Genomic DNA, 25,913 nt, shown 5'->3' on the forward strand with positions numbered 1-25,913 from the left:
TTCCAAAGATGTTCTGAAAATAATTATTGAAAATAGCACATCGCGCGTTTGAACTGTTATCAATTCGTTGAAATTCTATTTCTTGAGATTAATATTTCTCCGAGAAGATAAATCTGCGGAAAAAGTGTACGAACACGCATTGTTTCGAAAAAACAAGCTTTTCCATCTACTTCTCCCGATTGCTAAATGCAATTGGACTGCACACGCAATTGTATCATTTCCCGCAAAATAAAGAAAATATTCAGATATTATTTAATATTCGAAGAAGCATCTCCGGTTCTCATTGTAATCTATAAATCTCAAACACTTCCTACACAGGGTGTCCCAAAAATGTCTCCCTCTCCCTCTTCCTCAAGAACCTCCCATTTCCGGACTGCGGAACATTTTTGGGCCCTCAGTAGTATAATACATTTATAAAATCAATTAAGTAACTTTGACCCCGAAGCAATCGAATGAAAATCGACCCTCGACCCACCCCAACCCCTCCGCCCTCGTTCAACGTCCAGACCGTCGCCGAACGATGGCAAGAACGTTCTCCATCGGAGAGAGAAAGAGAGAGAGAGAGAGAGAGCATCGTCCGTTGATCGGTAAAACAGTTCTTAGCAGCCGTTGATCGGGCCCTAGACGTCGTTTTCCACGGGCCGTCGTGGTTGTTCGCCCGCGGAAAGATTGGATCGTTCTTCGGGCTGATGGATTCGCCGGGCGGAAGCTGCAGGGGGTGATTTAGGTAGCGCCGATCGTCGCCCGTTGATCGGAGCACTCGAAAGTTCCGGCTGGCTCGGGGTAAACGAGCTTGCAGACGAGCGCTTAACGAGCCGCGCGCGGATCGGCGGCTGGCGGAAACGAAGCCACTCGTCTCGCTTCGTCGTCGTCGACGAAGCGATCGTCGTTTTCGCGAGGAGAAAAAAAGAAGAGGGGACGGGGGAGGAGAGGAGAAAGAAGAAAACGAAACGGGAGCAGAGAAAGAGAAAGAGACGCGCGGCCGGATGGTTCCGGGCAGAAAGCATAAGTCGTCGCGCGGTGCCTGGCGAAAGCCGGAGAGGGAACGAGAGGGAACGAGAGGGAACGAGAGAGAAGAAGAGAGACGGATGGCTGTGCGCGAACAGCTCGTTCTTGCGCACGCACAAAAGAGCACCGTCGCGGAACAAAACGACGCGGGGCTCGCTTAAATGCACCCGGCGCGGTTTATTTAATACGTCGCGGCGAATCCTCGTTTCACGGGGCTGCCCCGTTGTTCCCGGCCGGTAACAAAGGGCCGCGCCCCCCGCGACAACGTTTCGCTCGTGTAACCGTGTTTCCACGGGTCCTTCGCCGAGGACGCGTCGCGCGATACCGGCGAACGTTATACCACTTGAACGCGCCCCGCGCGCGCGCCACCCCCGAATCCCGATCTTGCCAACAGCAAGTCCCCGCAAAGGAGAATCGAGTTTGCTCCTCGTTGAACTTTACGTCTCGCCTGGCGGTCCTCGCGAATCTCTGACGGCGCGGTGTGGTCGTTTTGCCTTTTTTTCGAATCGAGAAATTAACGGGTTCTCGGTTTTTCAACCCTTAAGTAGTACACCGACTATTCTAGCGGTTTATCGCAGACGTTTATCGCGTTATTGTTGGCACGAACTTGTGTTTTGTTGGAATAAATTGTGTTTCTCGTTTCGCGCATCGACAAAGAACGGGCCCAATTTACGATCGAATAGGAGCAACCGTATCGACCCTTGCGGGGCGACCGCTGTGTCACTTTTGACCCGGAGTATTTAACGCCTAGATTCACGGAACCCGTCAAAATGGCGGGTCACTAATTTCTTAACTTACGATTGTTCATATCGTAAAGATGCGTTCACGAGTATTTTTAGTCAATTTATATGTTACTCGCGCCAAATGTTACAATAACACTTGCTCAAAATCAGAATAAGTGTCTCATTGTTACTTTGATAAACTGACATAAAAAAGTCCAGTTTATTTGCTTCAGAGTTTATCACTTGCTTTTCGAGAATACGGTCATTTCTCCCGGAAATGCCAAATTTCGGATTGCTGTGAATTCCCCTGGGCTAGTCCTACGCCTTCGTACAGTAATTTCTCTCGGAAATGCCAAATTTCGGATTGCTGTGAATTCCCCTGGGCTAGTCCTACGCCTTCGTACAGTAATTTCTCTCGGAAATGCCAAATTTCGGGTTTCTGTGAATGTCCCTGCGCTAGTCCTACACCTATGTACAGTAATTTCTCTCGGAAATGCCAAATTTCGGGTTGCTGTGAATTCCTCTGGGCTAGTCCTACGCCTTCGTACAGTAATTTCTCTCGGAAATGCCAAATTTCGGGTTGCTGTGAATTTCCCTGGGCTAGTCCTACGCCTTCGTACAGTAATTTCTCTCGGAAATGCCAAATTTCGGGTTTCTGTGAATGTCCCTGCGCTAGTCCTACACCTATGTACAGTAATTTCTCTCGGAAATGCCAAATTTCGGGTTTCTGTGAATTCCCCCGCGCTAGTCATACGCCTTCGTCCAGTAATTTCTCTCGGAAATGCCAAATTTCGGGTTTCTGTGAATGTCCCTGCGCTAGTCCTACACCTATGTACAGTAATTTCTCTCGGAAATGCCAAATTTCGGGTTGCTATGAATTTCCTAATATTTCTTTAATGTTCTCTGATCCGCCAGCTTTCGGTTCCGATCCGCGAACATTTCTCGCGGAAATCGCTGCGCCCCGCGGTCCCGCGGAACGCCGTATTTATTTTTGGAACGGCCTGTATATTTCCGGCGGTCGGGACCGCAAAGTGGCGCGGGCTCAAAGAGCACGAGACGCGGGTTTGGTTTGTGCGACGAATCGAGAAGAAGGGGCCAAAGATGCGGAATTAAAGGGTGGCGGTGGGTGCCGTCCTCTCCTCGAGGAAACGGGGAAACGGGGAATCGTGCCGGCGCCGCCGTGTGTTTCGGGAGATATACGTTTCCATGGAAATATATTTAAATTCATACGTGTCAGTTTACCCTGCGGCGGGAGACCGTGATCCGTTTACCCGGACAACGACGAGTACAACGTTAAAGCGGAGCGTACACGAGGGTCGGTTGTTCGTTTGCCCGGGCCGCCTGGGATGTAGAACGCGAAAGAGTAAATAAAAAATTGATGGGAAACCCGTTTTTTAAAATGCCGGCCGAATGAAAGAGAAAAACGAAGAGAGAGAGCAAGAGAGCGCGAGAGAAATAGAAAGAGAGGAAGGGAGCGAGGGGCAGCGAAAGTTTCGAATGGCACGGCAAATAATTTACTACTTTATCAGAGTCGGCATGGAATTCGTATTCGAGACGGGAAATTGGAAAAAAATCATTTACATTTTATGCTGCGCGGCATGGAATACCAAACAGCGGCGCACGGTTTTTCATCGAATTTATGATTTATATACAGAGCGGGGAAATAGAAGTCCGGGTACGCCGCGACGCCGTTACCCTTTGCTCTCGACGCCATGAAAAGGAACAAGATGTTTATATTTTAAGCGAAAAACGAGATAACGTTTCCGTAGCCGACGAACTTCCAACAATTTTTATATTTCCTTTCGATGAAACAGTCGTTTCGTCGCGATCCGCGTCGACGTCGTTCATCTTCTTCGGCGCCGGCCGCCATTTTTAAGAAGCTTCGAACCCATCGACGAGCGACCTAGAGTTTTCATTCATTTTTCTTTCGCCCGCCATCTTTACGGAACAACGGACCAGGAAGGTGTTCGATGAACGCGAAACAGAGGAATTGTTTAAATTGTTAACAAGCTTACGAGAATTCTTGTTTTTCCTTGACAAAATGGCTCGCGTTGTTCTAAACTTCGACATCGTTCGTCTTCTTCGACACCGCCATTTTGAAAAGGGTGCAAGAAGATGTTTTCAATTTTATAGCAAAATCAGGCAATGTTTACAGCACCGACGAACAATCCAGAATGTTCACATGTAATATTTGCATTAATATATTGCACAAACATCGCACAAATAGCATAGAATTTGCATAAATATTGCACATTTGCTACGATATCCCGGTTTTAACGTCGTTTCTCTTCTCCAACGCGGTCCGCCATTTTGGAGACAAGTACCAATCGAGGAATCGTTGCTAAATTTGAAATATTATCCGCAGATTTAATAGGAAAAGAACAAGAAAAAGCTGGACTGCGAACGACAGATCCGACGACGATAAAACGAAACGAAGGAATTTTCGTGCAGCGACGCGTTCTCGCTTTTCACGTTCGACGGAACGCGGCGGGGATTTCCGCAATTAACGCACTTGATAATTGAAAATGAGGGTACGCGGGGCGATCATTCACGCGCGCGCGCCGCGCTCGTTGCGGATTTAATTTTCCGCGATCGGAAACAAAGGGATGTTGTCGGCTTGGCCGGGGTGCGTGGAACAGCGGCGGCGGGTGTTTCCGCATTGAAAACGGTGCGTTTCTCCTTCGCGGCTCGTCCTCGCGTCCTGTTTGTCTACGCGGGGCTGCTGAAAGGCGTCGAGCACTCGTCAACGTCGACGACGACGACGACGACGACGACGAGGACGAGGACGCGTCGCAAATTGCGCGCGGTTGCGAAGTGTCGGGCACGCGAAAATCCGCGCGTACCCGTCACAAAGACGCGCGTATCCGCGTAGATGCGTCCCCTTTCATCTTTCTTCTTCCCGGCCACCCTTCGACACCCACTCCTGCCCTCCCCCTTCTCGTTGCCCATCGCTCGCCGCCGTTTTTACGGCGAGGCGTCTTTTCAATTTCGCGTCGGCAGCCCTGTCTCCGCCGCATCCGCTCGAGCATTCAAATTTCACTGAATACAGCGCGCGGTGCCGGACAAAATCGCGTTTGATGCATCTGCTTCTCTCCCGATTGGCGCCGGCAAGAAGTCCCGCAGATTGATCGCGTTCTGCGAAATTCCCGCACCCGAGGCTGCACCCTTCCGACTAAGGTCCCCGACGAGAATGTACAACAGATGTTTCTAACGCGTTCGATATACCTCCCGTTGGGGTTGAGGAGCCAATTACTGTGCCCTGTTAGCCGCCCTCGGCAGTTCTCGCTGCTAACTTCAGCGACATCGTTCGGGCGACATTTCTTGAGGACTATATTTCAGAGCTTCTTTCGTCGATATCTGTGTTTATATCTTATATTATTATATATATTATATTAAATATATTTTTTACATAAAATATAATATACTATATATATTATATAATATACTATATTTCAGAGTTTCTTTCGTCGATATCAGTTTATATCTTATATTATTATATATATTATATTATATTATATTATATTATATTATATTATAATATATTATATTATATTATATTATATTATATTATATTATATTATATTACATTATATTATATTTTATATAAAAAATATATATAATATAATATAATATAATATCGAGTTTCCCTCGAATAATAAAAGAAAGAAAAAAAAGTGTTCTGGAACCAGTTACCGTGTGCTTGTGATCTATGAAAATGCTTGATGGATTATTACCAAAAAAAAAAGGAGGGGTCAATTATGTCAGCTTTGTCTACCAACATCGAGTCGTAAGGACAATCGTGCCGATTCAATATATCGATAACATTGTTTTATTTCCTCCATATCGGAAGGACATTAAATTGTCCGCCTTGCTCGACTAAACGCTCTAAACGCACCCAAAAACTTCATAGAAGCCGCGAGAGCAGAAACGAATTTATTCAGAGAAATTCCTCGCGCACGTATCATTTTACTGTCCAAGTTCGCTCGAATTCCACGTGTTCCATACTCCCGGCCGGATACGCCCTCGCGGCAGGATTTTTTCCGCGTCTGGAGGAAATTCAGTTTCCGCGTCGTCTTAGCGCGGATTCCATTCCGACGGGGGATATTCGCGCGTGTCGCGAGCCGGCGGCTAAGAGAGAATTTAGAGATCTTTCTCTCCTCCTCTGTCTCCCTTTCTCTCACTTTCTCTCTCCCTTTCTTTCTTATTCTCTCTCTCTCTCTTTCTCTTACTTTCTCTCTTCCTTTCTTTCTTATTCTCTCTCTCTCTTTCTCTTACTTTCTCTCTCCCTTTCTTTCTTATTCTCTCTCTCTCTCTTTCTCTTACTTTCTCTCTCCTTTTCTTTCTTATTCTCTCTCTCTCTTTCTCTTACTTTCTCTCTCCTTTTCTTTCTTATTCTCTCTCTCTCTTTCTCTTACTTTCTCTCTCCCTTTCTTTCTTATTCTCTCTCTCTCTCTCTTTCTCTTACTTTCTCTCTCCCTTTCTTTCTTATTCTCTCTCTCTCTCTCTCTCTCTCTCTCTTTCTCTTACTTTCTCTCTCCCTTTCTTTCTTATTCTCTCTCTCTCTCTCTCTTTCTCTTACTTTCTCTCTCCCTTTCTTTCTTATTCTCTCTCTCTCTCTCTCTCTCTTTCTCTTACTTTCTCTCTCCCTTTCTTTCTTATTCTCTCTCTCCCCCTCTCTCTCTCTCTCTCTCTTCCACTTATTTTCCATCTCTCCCTCGATTTTCTATCTCTCGCTCGAAGCGTATCCGCGCGCAGCCGGCGGCGAACTCGCGCGAGGATGGGCGCGGACCGAGGAGAAGCCCCCCCGGCGGGGGGCAGGGCAGGGGTGCGGAAAGCATATGGAAATGAAGTACGAGCTGCGGTTGGATAAACGACGGGGGTGGAAACAAGCCTGTGGGCCTCGGTCTCTCGTTTTGAAAAGGATACGCTCGCTTTCATGCCCGCGTCATCGACCCGCCGCGCCGCGCCGTCAGGAACTGGAATCCGGGATGCAACGCCGACACCCAGGACCGCATCCATCGCGAGATTGCCTGTCGATTTTGCCGCGAAAAAAAATTCCGCGAGAGAACTTCCCGACGGGCGATCGTCGGTGCTGGGACCCTTGTAGCGATCGCTGCTTGGCTCTCGCCGACGAGCCAACAAATATTTTTGGGAGATCTCGTCGCAGAAAGACGTGGAGAATCTGCAACTGTTACGTCACAATTCTGGGTTCCGATTGTTATATAAAATTATGCAATTATTATGATTATAAAGCATCGATGGAGGACACAGAGAATTTTGAGACGTTCGATTCGTCACCCACATGTCGGGGTAGATCGCCAAAATTTGAGAGAATAAAATTTTAACTGACCAATAGCTTAATTATTAATCTAATCTTTAATTTTGTAAGCTATAATAATAATAATAATAATAATAATAATAATAATAATAATAATAATAATAATAATAATAATAATAATAATAATAATAATAATAATAATAATAATAATAATAATAATAATAATAATAATAATAATAATAATAATAATAATAATAATAATAATAATAATAATAATAATAATAATAATAATAATAATAATAATAATAATAATAATAATAATAATAATAATAATAATAATAATAATAATAATAATAATAATAATAATAATAATAATAATAATAATAATAATAATAATAATAATAATAATAATAATAATAATAATAATAATAATAATAATAATAATAATAATAATAATAATAATAATAATAATAATAATAATAATAATAATAATAATAATAATAATAATAATAATAATAATAATAATAATAATAATAATAATAATAATAATAATAATAATAATAATAATAATAATAATAATAATAATAATAATAATAATAATAATAATAATTATTATAATATATAGCTTAATATATTAGCTTATTATGTATATAATTATAATATATAGCTTGGTAATTTAATTAAATATTATTATAGCTATAATAATAAGCTATAATTAAATAAGCTATATATTATAATATTATTATAGCTACAATAATAAGCTATAATTAAATATTATTATAGCTTATTATTATAGCTATAATAATAAGGTAATTATAGCCACAATAATATTTCATTAATTTAATAAACTATAACCTTTAATTTTCTCGAAACCACGAAAAATAGACTTGCACCATCTTCAAGCCAAACGATCCGTATATCGTCGGTGTGTGAATTCGATACAGCTGAATTCCAGGGTGTGGAATCGATGAAACGAAACAGTGGTCCGCGGGGGATGGGTTAGGGGGGCTAACGGAATGGCCAGGAATTAATGAATAAACCGAGATGCAGATTTCGCAGACGGCCGAACGACGGAGAATGAAAAAGGGGTGCACGGAATTAATAAGATAAGAGTCGGTCGGCCAGAATTCCTTCGCAGCCTCGTTTCCCTTTCGAATTATGCAAAGCATCGGGGTCGAGCCCTCTCTCTCTCTCCCTCTCTCTCTCTGCAGCGCGAGTTTTCGAAAACGACCAGTTGTTTTGTTGAAACGGTGCACTGTCGAGTCGCAGCTGGCAACTAGCTGGCCCGCTCGCAAATTGGCGACGCGCCAGCCACGCGAGACACTGCCTCCGGAGTCACTGTTTCGAGTTCACTACCGATTTCCAGCTATGCTTCCCTAATTTCGCCCTTTCTCTCTCTCCTTCATTCTCTATCGGCCTCTCGTTCTCACTCTCTGTTTAATTCTCTCTCGTAGTCTCTTTCTCTCTCTTTAATTCTCTCTCGTCTTCTCTCTTCCTCTTTAATTCTCTGTCGTCCTCTCTCTCTCTCTTTAATTCTCTCTCGTCCTCTCATTCTCTCTCTCTCTTTAATTCTCTCTCGGCCTCTCATTCTCTCTCTCTCTTTAATTCTCTCTCGTCCTCTCATTCTCATTCTCCCTCTTTAATTCTCTCTCGTCCTCTCTCTTTCTCTCCCTTTAATTCTCCCTCGTCCTCCTCCCTCTTTAATAATCTCTCGTTTTCTCTCTTCCTCTCTCTTTAATTCTTTCTCTTTCCCTCTCTTTCTCTCTCTTAAATTCTCTCTGTTTAATTCTCTCTCTTAAATTCTCTCTCTTTAATTCTCTCTCGTCTTCTCTCTTCCTCTTTAATTCTCTATCGTCCTCTCTCTCTCTCTCTCTCTCTTTAATTCTCTCTCGTCCCCTCATTCTCTCTCTCTCTTTAATTCTCTCTCGTCCTCTCATTCTCATTCTCCCTCTTTAATTCTCTCTCGTCCTCTCTCTTTCTCTCCCTTTAATTCTCCCTCGTCCTCTTCCCTCTTTAATAATCTCTCGTCTTCTCTCTTTCTCTCCCTTTAATTCTTTCTCTTTCCCTCTCTTTCTCTCTCTTTAATTCTCTCTCGTCCTCTCTCTTTCTATAAAAAAAATCGACTGAGAGATTCTATGCAAAATATCTTATCTTAATATAAACATCAAGTCTGCACCGCGTAACTAATTTCCAAAAAAAAAATGGAATTACACCGTTTCGCAGCCGAACCGTCCATTCTCATATTACACTATTATTTAACATTAATATGCCACATTATCACACCTAATATAATTAAAAGCGCGCGGATTTCAAGAGATCGATCAACAGAATCATCACAGATCGAATTCCTTCTTCGATCACTCCGAAGAACGTTGCATCGAAGCTCCTCAAATGTCTCAAATCGTTGCTCTTCGCTTCTGTCGGAAATGCACAAAATCCCGGAACGATCAGATCCGGCACACAAGAGGCCGGCTAAAGCGATACAAATGCGAGAGGGAATGAATTCAGATGCGCAAACGAAGCGGAGAACTCTTGGCCGGGTAAAACTGCGGGGAAACGGCGAGGATCTACGAGCGGTCCCGAAGATCGACGGCATAATTCGTCGACCTGGGGACTCCCGGGTCCTCGGAGGATCCATTTGCGAGAGAGATGTCCGCCCGCGAGGGAAGCCAATGGCGGATGCCGTGCGATCCTATCAAGCGGAGTGCTTTCTGCGGCTTCCCGCTAGAATAGAAAAGAAATATCATTCTGGGAGTGTCTATGGAGCGAGGAGGGAGAGGCAAAGAGAGAGAGAAAGAGAGAGGAGAGAGGAGAGGGCAGCCGGTTTGATCGCGGTCAGGCCTCCTTTGCGAAACATCTGGGATCGTTTGGCTTCCGGTCTCGTCGAAATCGCCCGCTGCAGCTTCCATCCGAGACCGCTCGTTCAAACACAAACTGAAACTGTTGCGAGACCGATACGGTACTCTAACCAGAGGGGCGCGAACTACCGAACTGCCGAACCACCGAGGAATTCGGTGGTGGGCAGCGATATTCGAAACGATATCCTGGCGACAGCATTTTACCGAGCCCCGCGAATCTGCGCGAACGAGAGGAGACCGCAGGAATCTCCATCGCTTTCGCAATGCAGAACAACACGATATCTGCGAAAGTGTTGTCTGGTTCTTGAAAAAATATCGACTATACAGGATATCATATATAATTGTGTTAACAGCCGCGAAGAGGTGATTCCTGAGGTCATTTCAAGCAACTTCTTCCTTTACAAAAATGTTCTCCGAGGCACCGTTTACGAGTTATTAACGAAAAGACACTGGCCAATGAGAGGCGAGCTCGCCTAGCGCCAAGCGGGCGAGCCAATCAGCGGAACTGCGCTTCGTCTGCTCGCGCCGCCTTGCGCCAGCCGAGCTTGCCTCTCATTGGTCGCCGTTTTTCGTTAATAACTCGTAAACGAAGCCGCGGATTGAATTCTCGCTAAGGAGAAAGTTGTTGCAAATGACCTCGAGAATTCGGCGACGTTGGTATCGTATTAATTTTCTTCTCAATTATCATTCTGCCAGGATAAATTCGATGCATTTACGGACATTTTCTTCGTATTATTTAACGAAAGTAATATTACTAAATAATAAGAAATAATAAAACTGAGCGATATAATGATGAATAAAGCTAAGTAAACGATATTTAACCAAGCAATTCTGCGTGTAACCATGCAACCGAAAACAGCGCGCTAGCAGCACATAGTTAATAATTCTCTACAGTGTTTTAATTTTATCTGGTCCATATTTTATTGTATAAAATTACACTATACATCATAAAGTGAGACAATGATTTTTCAAAAAATTCAAATCATTTGAATTTATTAAGATAAATAAATACGTCGCATTTGACAGTATTTTAATCACTTAAAAAGACCGTCATCGAATATATATATTATCGCGTGCTGTTTATATTATTGCTTCGGAGAGTTTCAATCTCTCGTATTGGAAATACCTTTATTTATTGAATTCACTTATATTCGTAGAATTTATTTATTTATCGAATTTGCACGGGACGTTGCCCGTTAATTATAAAAATCGGGGAAAGCAACGGCTGGATTGATACGAAATTAAATAAAGAAAAAAAAAGAAAGAAAATACGATAACATCAGTTCCTTAAATGATTATAATAAATCCATGCAGACTGTAACAACTTCCGACGCATCGTCTAGAGACATTGTCTCGGCTTTTCGATATTATTCGCGAACCTAGCTTTCCCCGTTACAAAAGAAATCTCATATCGCTAGTTCCAGAGCTTTTCCCCAGGTTCTCGGGGTTTTGCGGCGGTCTCTTTTTTTCTTTGCAGCTGCCTCATTTCGCCGAGACCGGCGGCCGCTGCGGTCTGGGAACCGGAAATGGCCGAAGCTGCTTAATCCTTGATCTCCGGGGATCGAGAAATTAGCTCGCCCGCGGCCGCAATCGCTCCTCGAAAACTGGGAAAACGGGAGAGGTTTCCAGTTTCGCTTTGACCGGGGCCGTTTCAAAATGGCGGCGCCGGTTCCGCCGGTTTTCTTGGAACAAGCGTCGGTGAAACGAACCGCGCGGCGAGGAACGCGACACGTTTTATTCAGTCGCTACACGTTCTCCTTTATCTCCACTTATCTACTCGTCTCCGCCTCTATTCCTTTACCAGTTCTCTCTCTCTCTCTCTCTCTCTCTCTCTCTCTCTCTCTTTCTCTCTAACCGCTCGGAATCGCGGAGTATGTACGAGCTTCCGGTCCGATAAGCGGCGTTTAGTTTCGCCGAATCGTGCCGCGCTCGCGGATAAAACCACGGCCCGTTCTTTTAGCAGCCCGCGGCCGTTCGCTGCTCTAAGAACTGGCCGGGCGCGCCGTCGAAAGTTCGGTGCTGCTCCGCGGCTCGGAATAATTAAGTTCCGGCGGATAGCGTTCGTTAAAAGCGCGAGATCGGCTGTCGCGATAGTTCGTTCGTTCGGGCAACGGTAATCTCGACGATGTCGAGAATTCGACGGATTTAAGGGATTTAGCGCTGCGAGCCAACAGGACGCAGCCGTCTCTCTCTCTCTCTCTCTCTCTCTCTCGCTGTGATTCCGACGATCGTGATCGTCGATTTTTCCATTTGAAATCTGTTATCGTTCGCGACTGTTTTCGACGAGTATATCCGTCGTGACGCAAAAAACGTTGCCATTTGTTCGCGGCGAGCGCGGCTGATTGGTTCAAAGAACCGGCACCCAAGCGCACCCAATGCTCTAGCCGAACGTCCAGGTGTCCCGTTCGAGGCGACGATTCGGGGCCACCTGTCCTCGAGACGGAGGATTCAAGAATCGACAGAATCGAGAGAATCGAGAGAGAGAGAGAGAGAGAGAGAGAGTCGGGCTCCCGTCTCTCGGCTGAACGCCGGCTGTAATTCAATATACGTCGTCGTTAAGTTTCGGTATTGGAAACCGATACGCGAAGCTGGCCAGGTATTACGAATTCACCGTGTGCATCTGTTACGTGAAATTACGTCCTCCGGGAACCGTTCGTCGCCTTCGGAACGCGTTTCCTCCGCGGATCCGCTTTCTAATGACTGACTTACCCCGCGGCTGACTAATGCCCGGCATCAACCACTTCGCGCCGTTCCGCCGCTAGGATGCGTCCGGCCGCGTCCTCGAGGATTCCTGAGGAATCGCAGGCCTTTGTCAATGCCCGAAGTCGACCGCCGCCGCCTCCGCAGACGAGGCTCGCGATTATCCGACGCGGGCTCGAGGAAAAACGAGGAGAGACGCTCTCATCTCTCTCTCTCTCTCTCTCTCTCTCTCTCTCATATCATTTTTCAATTCTTTCTCGGCATCTCTCTCTCTCTCTCTTCAATTATTTTTCGTCCTCTCGCTCTCTTTCTCTCTTCAATTCTCTTTTTTTTCAATTCTCTCTCTTTCTTCAATTCTCTCACTCTCTCTTCCATTCTCTCTGTCTTCAATTCTTTCTCTTTCTGTTCAATTCTTTCCAGTCCTCTCGCTCTCTCTCTCTCTTCAATTCTCTTTAGTCCTCTCGCTCTCTCTCTCTCTTCAATTCTCTTTCTTTTTTCAATTCTCCCTAGTCCTCTCTCTCTCTCTTTCTGTTCAATTCTCTCTAGTCCTCCCGCTCTCTCTCTCTTCAATTCTCTCTCTTTTTTCAATTCTCTTACTCTCTCTTTAATTCTCTCTAGCCCTCTCTCTCTCTTTTTCTTCAATCCTCACTCTTTTCAATTCTTTCTCTTCAATTCTCTCTATTTTTTCAATTCTCTCATTCTCTCTTTAATTCTGTCTTCAATTCTCTCTCTTTCTATTCAATTCTCTCTTTTTTTCAATTCCCTCACTCTCTCTTCAATTCTCTCTGTCTTCAATTCTCTCTCTTTTTTCAATTCTCTCTCTCTCTCATTCCTTGGGAACGTCGCAAAATGGTCGACCCTTCCAAAAATGGGACAAAAATCATTGTGACTTGAAACGAATATTTTATCGACAGCTAACGAAACGAAATCCAGCTTATTTATCGCCGTAAACGCGTGCATCATTTTCCTCGATTAATGACATAACGTCATCAATTTCTAATTTTCTTTTTATCAATAAATCAATGCGGATTGCAAGCAAGAGGATCCGATGTTACGCAAAGCTCTCTCTCGCGAGTGGCAATCAATTTGCTTTGAAAGACCGTCCACGCGTTCCAACGAATTGAATATTTCTCTCTCTCTCTCTCTCTCTCTCTCTCTCTCTCTCTCTCGACCCTTCGATAAAGGAAGGAAATGGAAGGAAAGGAAAGGAAAAGGAAGAGAGAGAGAGAGAGAGAGCGGAAAGGGCCGCATCGTGGTGTCTCCGCTCTCTCTCTCTCTCTCTCTTGCGTCCTCGCGACAAAAAACCCTCTCTCTCTCTCACTCTCTCTCTCTCTCTTGCGTCCTCGCAACAAGAAGCACTCTCTCTCTCTCTCTCTCTCTCTCTCTTGCATCCTCGCAACAAGAAGCACTCTCTCTCTCTCTCTCTCTCTCTCTCTCTCTCTCGACCCTTCGATAAAGGAAGGAGATGGAAGGAAAGGAAAGGGAAAGGAAGAGAGAGAGAGAGAGAGAGCGGAAAGGGCCGCATCGTGGTGTCTCCGCTCTCTCTCTCTCTCTCTCTCTCTCTCTCTTGCGTCCTCGGGGCCAAAAACCCTCTCTCTCTCTCACTCTCTCTCTCTCTCCCTTACGTCCTCGCAACAAGAAGCACTCTCTCTCTCTCTCTCTCTCTCTCTCTCTCTCTCTCTCTTGCGTCCTCGCAACAAGAAGCACTCTCTCTCTCTCTCTCTCTCTTGCGTACTCGCAACAAGAAGCTCTCTCTCTCTCTCTCTCTCTCTCTCTCTCTGAGAGATGAGTGAGAGAGTGAGAGAGAGAGTGATCGTCCAACTTACGGCGGTCGCTTCGTTTCGCAGGCGACCGTACAAATTCAATCGTTCCTGCACACGTTCGTCTAATAATACTCGATCGTTTTATCCGTCAGCTATTTATCGGCATCCGAGTCGCTTCATCGTGGATTTTCAATCGTTGAAATTTAATCATACCGATACATATTTGTCTACTAAAACTCAATCAATCCTTCTCGCATGTTTATCTGCTGGAATCCATGGATTCCTCCGCCGCGTATATTTACTTTGCTAAAATTCAATCGGTGCCAACATATATTTGTCAATTAAAATTCGCTGATTTACGATCGCTGAAATATAATCATTTCGTTATAAGGCAGAACATATTCGCCCGCTGAAGTTCAACGATCGCGGCGAACGCGTTCCCACGGATCCGCGACAGAATACCCGCGAAATATCGCGAAATCAGCGAAATCTAAAGAATACAATTTATATAAAAAACAAAGAGAAATCCGGAAATGTCGTACCGTTGTTTTTTCAATCTATCGGAACGATGAAATACAAAATTCGCTTCACGGTCGGATTGCGGATCGATCTCGAATGAAAATAATTCTTTCGCGTTCGATGAATCGCGACGATTTTTTTTCGTTCGCATTATCTGCCGCAACGCATCTGCGACGGAGCTTTGTAAAATGTAACGATTAATGAAATCTAAATATAGAATGCATTACAAAAATCCGAAAATGACGCGCCGTTGTTTTTCAATCTATCGAAGCGACGAAATACAAAGTTCGCTTTACGGTCCGGTTGTAAATCAATCTCGAACAATAAATAATACCGTTCGCGTTCGATGAAACGCGACGATATTTTTCGTTTTCGCATTGTCTGTCGAACTAAATCTCTCGACGATCGCGTCATGCATCCGCGTGGATCCTCGACACAGAACTTTATCAAATATTACGATTAACACTAATCGCCTAACAGCGCCGATCGAATGGCACCGGTTTCACGTACTTTATTCCATAATTATTCGCGAGGCTGCTTGCGTTAAAAATTGTTGAACACGTTTCTTTTTCTCCAGGCGCGCGCTATTGTAACAATCGTGAAAAATTCGCCTAAATTCTGTCTTGCGATTCTTGCGAGGCAATTGTTATTAGTCGCTTCAAGATTTCGGTGGATTTAGCGTAGATAAAAATTAGTGAATATTTCACTAAAACTTGGTACAGTATACGTAATTATCAATTATCGTATATAGAACAATAAAACGAACTCGTTATGACCTATTCTTGTGGTGTAAATTAATTCTCCGATACTGAATTTGTTATAAACTATTTCTTTAGCGCGTTAAATAAACGTGCAAGCGTGTCCCAAAAATGTCTCGCAATTCGGAAATGGTGGATTCCTTAAGTTATTTGAAGCAATTTTTTCCTTAGCGAAAATTCAAACCGCGGCTTCGTTTACGAGTTATTAATGAAGAACGCCGACGAGCGCGCGAAGCCCAGTTCCCGCTCATTGGCTCGGTCGCCTCGCGCCAGCCGAGCTCGCCTCTCATTGGTCACTGTCTTTTCGTTAATAACTCGTAAACGGTGCCTCGGAGAAAATTTTTGTAAAGGAAAAAGTTGCTTCAAATGACCCGAGGAACCCGCCACTTTCGGATTGCGAGACATTTTTGGTACATGCTATATATTATATATGATTATATTTATATTCGTAGAATATAAAGCGGTGATTCACGTGGCAGTCCGATCGTAAACGAATCTCGGACATCGTGAATCGAGGACCAACGATTTTCCCAGCACGGAAAAGTCGGAGCCGCGTACTTCTCCCCGATGTTCCAGAGGCAATCGGTCATACCGTTCCCTTTGGTTAAGTATTTAGCCGATTCCGCAGCGGCGTAGCCGCGGCAACCGGCTCGTATCCGGCGGCAATAAATCGCCGACAGGTGACCGAGCCACCCGCGAAGCCTCCTCTCTCCCGCGCGTTCTTATATTTTATTAGGCAATAAAATATGGAGTTCCCGCGGCGGGCGCCGTTTTATCGCGCGGACGATTACCGGCGCGGCGGCCGCGTGTTGGAAATCTTAAATCACGGATCGCCGACCGTTCTGCCGCAGTCCGTTATCCCGCTTTTCTTGCTGAATAAAAGAAAACGCGGCTCCTCGAGCGATAACGATAAGGAGAACGAACGCGGGCTCGCCAGTGTGTCACTGGGAGCTGCGACGGGTGCTCCATTCGTTTAAGCGAGACTTCCTTGGGGACCGCAGATTTCCTTGCTTCGCTGCGCGTGTTCCCTTCGCCCCGATTTTCCGAAAACTCGTGTACTCGGTTTCGCTGATAATTTTATTCCGACGTTCTTAATCCACGGTTTCATCGAACGATGCTGCACGAAATGATCGATCGCGCTTCCTTAAGATGCAAATTGGCTCTCGGAGTATTTCTCCCGTGAATTTCTCCCCTTCGTCTTAGAAGTTGCCAGTTTAATTTAAATAAAAAATCTGCGAGGTCGTTAGGTCAGATTTTAGAACGTTCTTGTTATTATTTTTATTTACTTTCGATCTGTCCTAATTACTGAATAACAGAAATACACGTTGATCTAATTTTGATCGGGGTTGGACAATTTCGGGGTTGGATTTATTTTTACGACCGAACAACGGATCTTTGCAATAAAGTTTGTCTGGCCAGATTTCGATAGGCAGAAATCGAATGAAATTGAAATGATCGAAAATAATGTAACAGCATCTTTCAAGTATTTTCAATTTCGAATTCTTTGTCCACGAAAATCATTATTTGCAATTATATTAATCCAGTAAGCGGCGAAATTGATTTATTTTCGGGCTCCAGTAATTAATATGGAGGCAATCTGGTGTCAAAATAAAAAATTTAACCTAATCGAAGTTAACATGTTATTGTAAACGAATACTCAAGTCATACGTTCTTTATATTAGTTTAAGTAAGTTCGATTGTTACTTTCTTAAGTATTTATATTGTAAAATAGGGCTCTATAGCCCGTCCAATAAATTAAATAATTAATAAATAACTAAATAAATAAATAACTAAGTAAATAAGTTACTAAATTGATAAATAACTAAATAAATAAGTAAATAAATTACTAAATTGATAAATAACTAAATAAATTAGTAAATAGATTACTAAATTGATAAATAACTAAATAAATAAGTAAGTAAATAAATTACTAAATTGATAAATAACTAAATGAATAAATAACTAAGTAAATAAATTACTAAATTGATAAATAACTAAATAAATAAGTAAATAAATTACTAAATTGATAAATAACTAAATAAATAAGTAAATAGATTACTAAATTGATAAATAACTAAATGAATAAATAACTAAGTAAATAAATTACTAAATTGATAACTAACTAAATAAATAAATAAATAATGAAGAACTGATTTTGCCAATCGGATCTCCCCAATTTGTTTCAGACAAGATCAAAAGCTATCCCCGGATAAAAAAAGGCCCCGCGTGCTATCGATTGGACCCCGAGTCGCCCTAATCTCGCGACCTCGCGCCATCCAAAGCTAACAAGACCCGTTTAACCTAGCCTATTACCCAAAGGAACCCGAGTAGATTCCGCGTGCAAGAAAAAACCCATCGCATTAGCCGTAAATTGAAGGCGAAGAGCGCAAGAAACGGCCGGAACGTGTTGGTCCGGCGATCCACAAGTCGCCCGGATCGCGGCGGTAACTTCCGACGTGTCCGAGCAGATGGCGCAACGAGGCGCACGCACGAACGAAAACGACATCTTTTTCCCCCTGGAACGAGATACATAACTGGGGTGGGTGGGCCGCGTTTTTCCGAGCGGCGAACCCTTTCAATCTGTATGCAGATCGAGCCGCGAGAGCCGCGAACGCTCCGCGGCGAAAATTGCAGGCCATCGAATTAACCTGGCGGGTCGGGCCGGGTCGGGCCGGGTCGAGACAAGATAGCCAGATTTTCGAGGGGGTGCTATTAGCCGGGTAAACTGGTATTCTGATTAGGAGCGAGACCCAGCCGATGCCTGGAAATAGCGTGCATTGTGTTGCCGATCCATTCACCCTCATCGCGATCCAATGCATCGTATATACCAACACCATCCCCCCTGCGGCTCCGGCCTCTCCTCGCCACCCTGCCCGTCCGTGATGAGCCCTCGAAGCCCCACAGTGAACCGGCGTTGTAATCAAGCCGTCCTGTACAATGTGATTCTGCACAGAGAGAGAGCATGCGATACGAAGCCAAAGCAACTCGATCGGCCAACATCGCCGATTCGGGCATCTTTCGAAAGTGGGCCGCGATCTTTGCGCTCGCGGCCGTGTCGTGGGTCCTTCGTAGATCCGTCGTAGATCGATTTTAGTTCCTATGCTTGCAGTTCGTTCGAATAATATTAAACGCTCAACGTCCGTTCTCTTATTTTTTATAGATTGTACTTTGTCGAGTCTGGCTCATTATGAACGTTTTTAGCAATAATTTGCCAAGTATAATTGTTGTTCCGTTCCATTGTTTTCCGGTTCATCGAGGCAGGATTCTGTTGTTCATGGAACCGGTTGGTTGTGGTTGACGAGTATATTCGTCATGGGAAATGGCAGTATTTTATGTGGTGACGAGTATACTCGTCAGGAAGGAGTGGCAGTATTTTTTCTCGTGACGAGTTTACTCGTCAGGGAGAAGCGGCAGTATTTTATGTCGTGACGAGTATACTCGTCAGGAAGGAGTGGCAGTACTTTTCGTCGTGACGAGTATACTCGTCAAGGAGAAATGGTAGTATTTTTCGTCGTGACGAGTATACTCGTCAGGGAGAAGTGACAGTATTTTATGTCATGACGAGTATACTCGTCGCGCGTAAAAAGTAACGACCATCGACTACTTAAATTGCAATTTTACTGAAAACAAAAACGTATTCTGAAATTTCAAAACGTTTAAAATATTTTGAGGTCAATCCTACACGAAGCTAATTAATATTATCGCTGTTTTATTGCGCTATTATTGCGTAATAACGTTAACTTTACTCTCGCGATCGAGAGTAAATGCAATTTACATGCAATTTTATGTCGTGACGAGTATACTCGTCGCAATTGCAATTTTACTGAAAACAAAAACATATTCTGAAATTTCAAGACGTTTAAAATATTTTGAGGCCAATCCTACACGAAGCTAATTAATATTGTCGCTGTTTTATTGCGCTATTATTGCATAATAACGTTATCTTAACTCACGCGATCGTCGTTAAAAATAAACGAATATATTTGCGTTACCTCATCTCGAGAATTTATATATTCGAATGCCCATTTCACCAAGACCCATATAAAAAAAAAACTTGTCTGAATATATTACCGGCTCCGAAAATATATTAGAAAAAATTAATAAACACACCGTTCGAGCGATCATCGAACGATCGTACAGTATTTCCAGCGAGGTAAAATCAATCATGGTAGCGCAGACGCGTCTCTAGGAGATAAATCAAATATTTTTAATATCTTGAAACTGCTGGGAAAGCCTCCCATCGGTCTCTTCAGAACGGTCGTACCAGTCTTTCCTGAATTTTTCAGAACACCCTCGACGTGTACGTAGCGTCGTAACATCTTCCCCGGTGGTGCACACCGGGCAAATTTTGAGTGGCCGCAACCGCACTGTTCCACCTCCTCCTCCTCCTCCTCCTTCTCGGACTCGAAAGATACACAATCTCCTAATGCACTCTTCCCGTGAACGTCTCTCGCTAAAAAATTAATAGCCGGACCGCCTGGATAAAAGGCGACGCGATATTTCAGCGGCTCGTGCTCCGCGGAACAGCGCGCCGAATCAACGATCTAATCACCGCGGTCGGTCTCCTCTAATCTGAACCACATCGGTAACGTTAAACATTTCAAAGGATTCGCGCGGCGCGGTCGCGAGTTTCTCGCAACGTTGCGACAAAGATTTCCATTTCGATTTCCACGAACAAGTCTATATTAACCCTTTGTATTTAAGTCTATATTAACCATTAACTTTCTCGGCTTACGGTATTCCCATTTTAATGACAAAGCGCATTTTATGCGCGTGAAATTGAGTATAGTGACTCATATAACAGTTAGACTTTTAACAATTCTTTATACGCAAGCTTTGTTATTGTAAAAATTATCTTGGAACGTGGTGTAACAATTTTCGTGGTGCCTCGGAGTCACCACGTGAGTGCAAAAGGTTGAAATTTATACTATATGTAGTATAAGTATAGTATTATATAGTATATTTACACTATATATTTAATACATATACAATATACAGGGTGTCCCGAAAATGTCTCGCAATCATGAAATGAGAGGTTCCTGAGGTGATTTGAAGCAACTTTTTCCTTTGCGAAAATTTTCTCCGAGGCTTCGTTTACGAGTTATTAACGAAAAACGCTGACCAATAAGAGGCGAGCACGGCTGGCGCGCGGCGGCCCGGCCAACGAGTGCACGGAGCCCAGTTCCGCTCATTGGCTCGGCCGTCTCGCGCCAAATGATCTCGCCTCTGATTGGTCACTGTTTTTCGTTAATAACTCGAAAACGAAGCCGCGGATCGCATTTTCGCTAAGGAAAAAGTTGCTTCAAATGACCCCAGGAATCCCCTACTTTCGGATTGCGAGACATTTTTGGGACAGCTGCATATTAAAATTTTTACTTCTATAAAAATCTAATTCAAAACAAGCTTTATTATAATTAATATAATCACGCTCCTGTTCAAAATCGATTCAGTTCAATATCAACCAAAAATCTACCATAATCCAAATATATAATAAATAAAGCCTCTCGCCTCAAAAATATCGATTACTCCAAATTTCTCTAAAAAATAAATCCTCGATCCTGAGATCACCGAGAACACTGTCTCCAAAAGATTCACAGCCAATGCGCACTGTCAACTGCCTTCCTTTCGATTAATAGTTTCTAATTTCAACGATCTTCCGTTCCAACAACAATTTCCAATCTCAACAATATTTAACATAACGATAACATCCAATTTCCGGCAACGCAAGTAGTCGAAACGTTCCCGGCGACTGCTCGGCTCGCTTGCGTTCCAACGTTATCGCGACCGCCCGGATCGAATAGATCGTCTTCGGAATTGTTCCATCGAGCGCGCGCGATTCGATTGTTCTCCGATAAAAGACTCTCGCTGTCGCGATTCGATCTCCGGTGTTCCCAACGTCTGCCACGGCGGTGGATCGCCGAGGGACAATGATCGACGACGAAGGAAGGGCTGCTTGCTGCTCGCCGATTCATCGATCGCTCCGGGCAACGGGCGAAGGAATCGGCGCGCGCGTCAAACGCTCCTAACTTGTCGTCTGTTTGCACAAGTTTAATGCGGCGGCGAGAGCCGCGAAAAAGGTGTGCGCGGATCGCGAGGCGGCGGCGACGAGAGGAGCGGGGTCGCCGCGGGGCGGCGAAACCGGCTCCCCCGTTTCCATTGTGCTCGGCCGGGTGTATCGATCACGTGTTTATCGAGGGTAATCATCGGCGCTTGGATATCGGAGGCTCCCCCGGCAAGCCCCCGCTAATTCACGGTAAATACCCGTATCGTTTTTGAAAGCTGTCCAACTGTCGAGCGGGCTCGACGGTGCGCCCGCGACCCATTTTCGAGCCCCGATTCCCGCCCTCCTTGCGATCGGTTCCCCGGTCGTCGAACCCGCCCGCCGGATACTAATTATCCCGCTGTCGTCTTTATCGCGCGATAATTGACCGTAAACGTTAAATGACCGTCGCGCGAGCGCGAGCACGAGCACGAGCGCGCCGTTCGACCGTGATTTCGTTATTCGAACACTTTATTGTCATAAATTGCCGCCGATAATCACCGGCCTGCCGGGTTTTATCGCGACCGTAGTTGTTCCGCCCGGTGTTTGATCTCCGCGTTCGGCGTCGGTTGTGTTTACCGTTCCCGTTTTAACGAAATCGATTTGCGGGCCTTGTTCGCAAACCCGTTCGCCCTTGCGAACTGTTCGACGGCCGTGTGTGTTTGTTCGAGGGCGATGGCTTGGTTCCAGGTCCGCGTAAACACGCGGCACTCAAGATTTCATGCGTTTCCGCGAATATAGGTGAATATTGTTGTTATTATTGTGCGTTATCATTGCAACGGGATTTTATTCCGATTTTAACCAGCCGGCGCCGACGACGAGCGTGCTCGTCGAATGCGGAGTAAGCGGCGCTGTTGAAATGTTGGATCGAGGAGACGGTTTTATTTAATTAGATTGACGATTTTATTGCTAATATACTGTACGTGTACATGGTAAATGAGAAACGCGGGGAAAATGAGATACTTGCGAAAGTTACTTATTCAAGTTGCTGCTGTAAAGTGCTATTCAGCGAAGCAAGGAAGGACGAACCGATAAGCTGTATACAAATTAATCATATTTTTTATTTAAATTTAATCATATTTTGTTTTATTCCTGCCTGGCCTCAAAATATTCCAAACATCTTGAAATTTGAGAGTACGTTTTTATTTTCAATAAAATTTTTCAATTTAAATAGCCGATGGTCGCTACTTTTTATGCACGACGAGTATACTCGTCGGATATAAAATACTGTCACTTCTCCCTGACGAGTATACTCGTCGTGACACGAAATACTGACACTTCTCCGTGACACGAAATACTGTCACTTCTCCGTGACGAGTATATTCGTCACAACATAAAATATACTGTCACTTCTCCCTGACGAGTATACTCGTCGTGACACGAAATACTGTCACTTCTCTGTGACGAGTATACTCGTCGTGACACGAAATACTGCCACTTCTCCCTGACGAGTATACTCGTCGTGACACAAAAATACCGTCACTTCTCCGTGACGAGTATACTCGTCAAACACAGCTAACCGGTTAATTAGAGAACGACAAAATGGATGACATAGCAGCTCGACGCGACTCGCGAGGAACGACCAACGGTGTCGCGAACTTTCCCAATTAAAAATGCACGCCGTCGAGCAATTAAACGTGCGCGCCAAGTAACGCTATTTATACTCGGGTCCAAATGGACCCGTTGTCCAACTGTTCAATAGAAGCGAGTCGATATTGCTCTTAATACCGATCCATATAAATGCGAATTAGCGCGAGACTAAGTACTAATTACGCGAGTAAATTCTCCCTAAATTGACGCTCAGCTTGTGCACAAAAATGGACAATTTGGGGAAAGGAGATACGATTATTCGAGCGTTGCACCTCGTTTTTATAATTGTTAACTCCTCGGTGACTGCAAAAACGAGGCAAAAGGCGCGAACAATCGCGTCACCTCCTCCCAAATTGTCCATTTTTTTGTACAATCTGAGTGTCAATTAGGGAGACTTAACCGCATGCTATGGAGTACAGTAAATTCTCCCTAATTGACGCTCAGCTTGCGCATAAAAATGAACAATTTGGAAAGAGAAGATGCAATTAATTCGAGCCTTGTACCTCGTTTTTGTAATTACCGATTCTCGACAACTATAAAAACGAGACACAAGAGAAGAGAATTCTCCCTCTCAAACAGAGAGAATTCACAGTATCACAGCGATCGGCGCGCGTTTCTTCGAGCTCGAGAAGATCGCGCGTAACGTTGCCGCCGCGATTCTTTCCGAAAAAATGGAAAAGAATAACAACTTTGGCCGCCTTTATGCGGCCGCGTCGGAAGAAGAACTCCGATTTCAGGGTAGAGTGATACTCTTGATAGAGAGAGGCTGCACAGGCAGCCCCTAAGAGATTGAAACTGAAAAGAGCCCTTTCTCTCTTGTTGCAGCCTGCAACAAAACGTACTACGGCGACGTGGGGAAAACCTACGACCTGGAGCTCCATCGACCGAAGGAGGATAAGGTGCCTTACTTTTGCAAGCTCACCTTCAGCGCGCCGGGCGGCGACTTGGGCGACATCGTTCAGGTGAATCTCAACGAGAATCTCGTGAGAAAAAAAATAAGAAAGAAAAGGAAAAAAGGAAAAGAGAAATCCGTTCGCTCGCCTGCACCCATTCACCGGCCGCCTCTCGATACTTCGATACTTTTCAGCTGTCGATACGCTCGCCGGCAGCGGCCGTAAATTTCCATGGGATCGAGGCAACTTGTTTAATGGAACGGAAACGGAAGAATCGCGGATTTACGGGAGAGACCGCGCGGTTGTAAGCTGCGCGAATCTTCGAGGGAGGGGGGAGATAATTACTCGGAGATTTGTTAATTCGACCGAGTCTGTCGCGCGAAGGGAAAGTTTCCGTTTCGACGAATTTCCGCTTGGTTTCGAAGCCGGGTTTATTAGACCGCGGGGTCCCTCGCGGCGGATGGGTGCGCGAGCAATCTAATTTTTAATCGAGAAACATAACGGACTTCGTCAAAGGGCGAGCCTATTTAGCCTGGGGGCCCTTTGCGCTTTTGATACGAGGTCGAGACACCCGGAAAATATGAAAAATTTCTCGAAAATCTTCGCGTCTCGCGATCGTCTTTTCGACGACGCGGAAACGCTCTTCGGAGAATATTTCGTCCTCTTTTTATAACTATCGTTCATCATGCACGCAATCCGATAGTAATTTGTCGAGTTAGTGGCACGACAGGCTAGAAATCGATGCGCGGCAAAAATAAGTGCTCGTCAATGCGAAACGAAGCAATCTCGCCGCGATTCGGAAGCGTTAAATCGTTATCGGTGTTGCGCCAATAAAAATAGCTGTTCCGAGGGGTAAGGGCCCGTTGGCAGTCGAACAAGGATCAACGACGAAATTTTTAATAACGCATATGGCCGGCCTCGTGCCGCAGAGCCATCTGCGGATGGGTTCGTGCCCGAAAAGTTTCGCCGCGAATGAAAGCTCCCCGCGAGCCGGCCCGGGCCGCTGCCAAATTATTTATACCCCCTGAAACCGGCTTTTTCTCTTTATCAAAGCCGACGGGGAATCGGTTCGCAGAACACGATGTCTCTCTCTCTCTCTCTCTCTCTCTCTCTCTCTCTCTCTCTCTCTCTCTCTCTCTCTCTCTCTCTCTCTCTCTCTATCTATCTATCTTTCCTTCTCTCTTTCTCTCTCTCTGTTTCATCTAGGTAACTAAAACCGCACACGCTCGCCTCGCCCGTTTCTCGTATTTGCGGCTCGGGTAATTATTGAAGAGAGAGAAAGAGAGAGAGAGAAAGAGAGAGGGCTGTCGATACTTTAATCGGAGCCAACCGGAGATCAATTTCGCTGTTAACCGTTTAATTGATACGATGATTTTCAGAGAAATGATTGGTGTATCGGCGTCGCGACGGGCCCCGAATGGAACGTGCTAAACGATTTGTTAACCAGTTAGCTGTGGCGCCTCCTTTTCAGAGAGCGCACTTATGTCTGTCGCGAGAATCAACGACGACGAGTATACTCGTCGAACACAGAATAAGCGTCGCTGTTAAAATATTAGATCAAAAAGACGGTTTTTATTTTATAAAATTAGCAATTTTGTTATCAATGAAAACACAAAATACTGCCACTTTTCCATGACGAGTATACTCGTCGAACACAGAATAAGTATCGCTGTTAAAACATTGGATCGAAAGAACGATCTTATTTTATAAAATCAACAACTCCGTTACTAATGAAAACACAAAATACTGCCACTTCTCCACGACGAGTATACTCGTCGAACACA

At 44.5% G+C, this 25,913-nt stretch overlaps 1 protein-coding gene across 2 annotated transcripts in view; it reads left to right on the forward strand.

The window, feature by feature from the left end:
* LOC117229799 (uncharacterized) overlaps positions 1–25,913 on the forward strand; it is a 273,256-nt gene that overhangs the window by 211,202 nt on the left and 36,141 nt on the right. For both annotated transcript variants that reach the window (XM_033486602.2, XM_076518960.1), the window contains one exon: positions 24,062–24,198. In XM_033486602.2, coding sequence (XP_033342493.1) covers positions 24,062–24,198 — 137 coding nt within the window. The remainder of the gene's footprint in view (positions 1–24,061; positions 24,199–25,913) is intronic.

Source organism: Megalopta genalis, chromosome 2 (assembly GCF_051020955.1).
Source record: "Megalopta genalis isolate 19385.01 chromosome 2, iyMegGena1_principal, whole genome shotgun sequence".
NCBI classification, from domain to species: domain Eukaryota; kingdom Metazoa; phylum Arthropoda; class Insecta; order Hymenoptera; family Halictidae; genus Megalopta; species Megalopta genalis.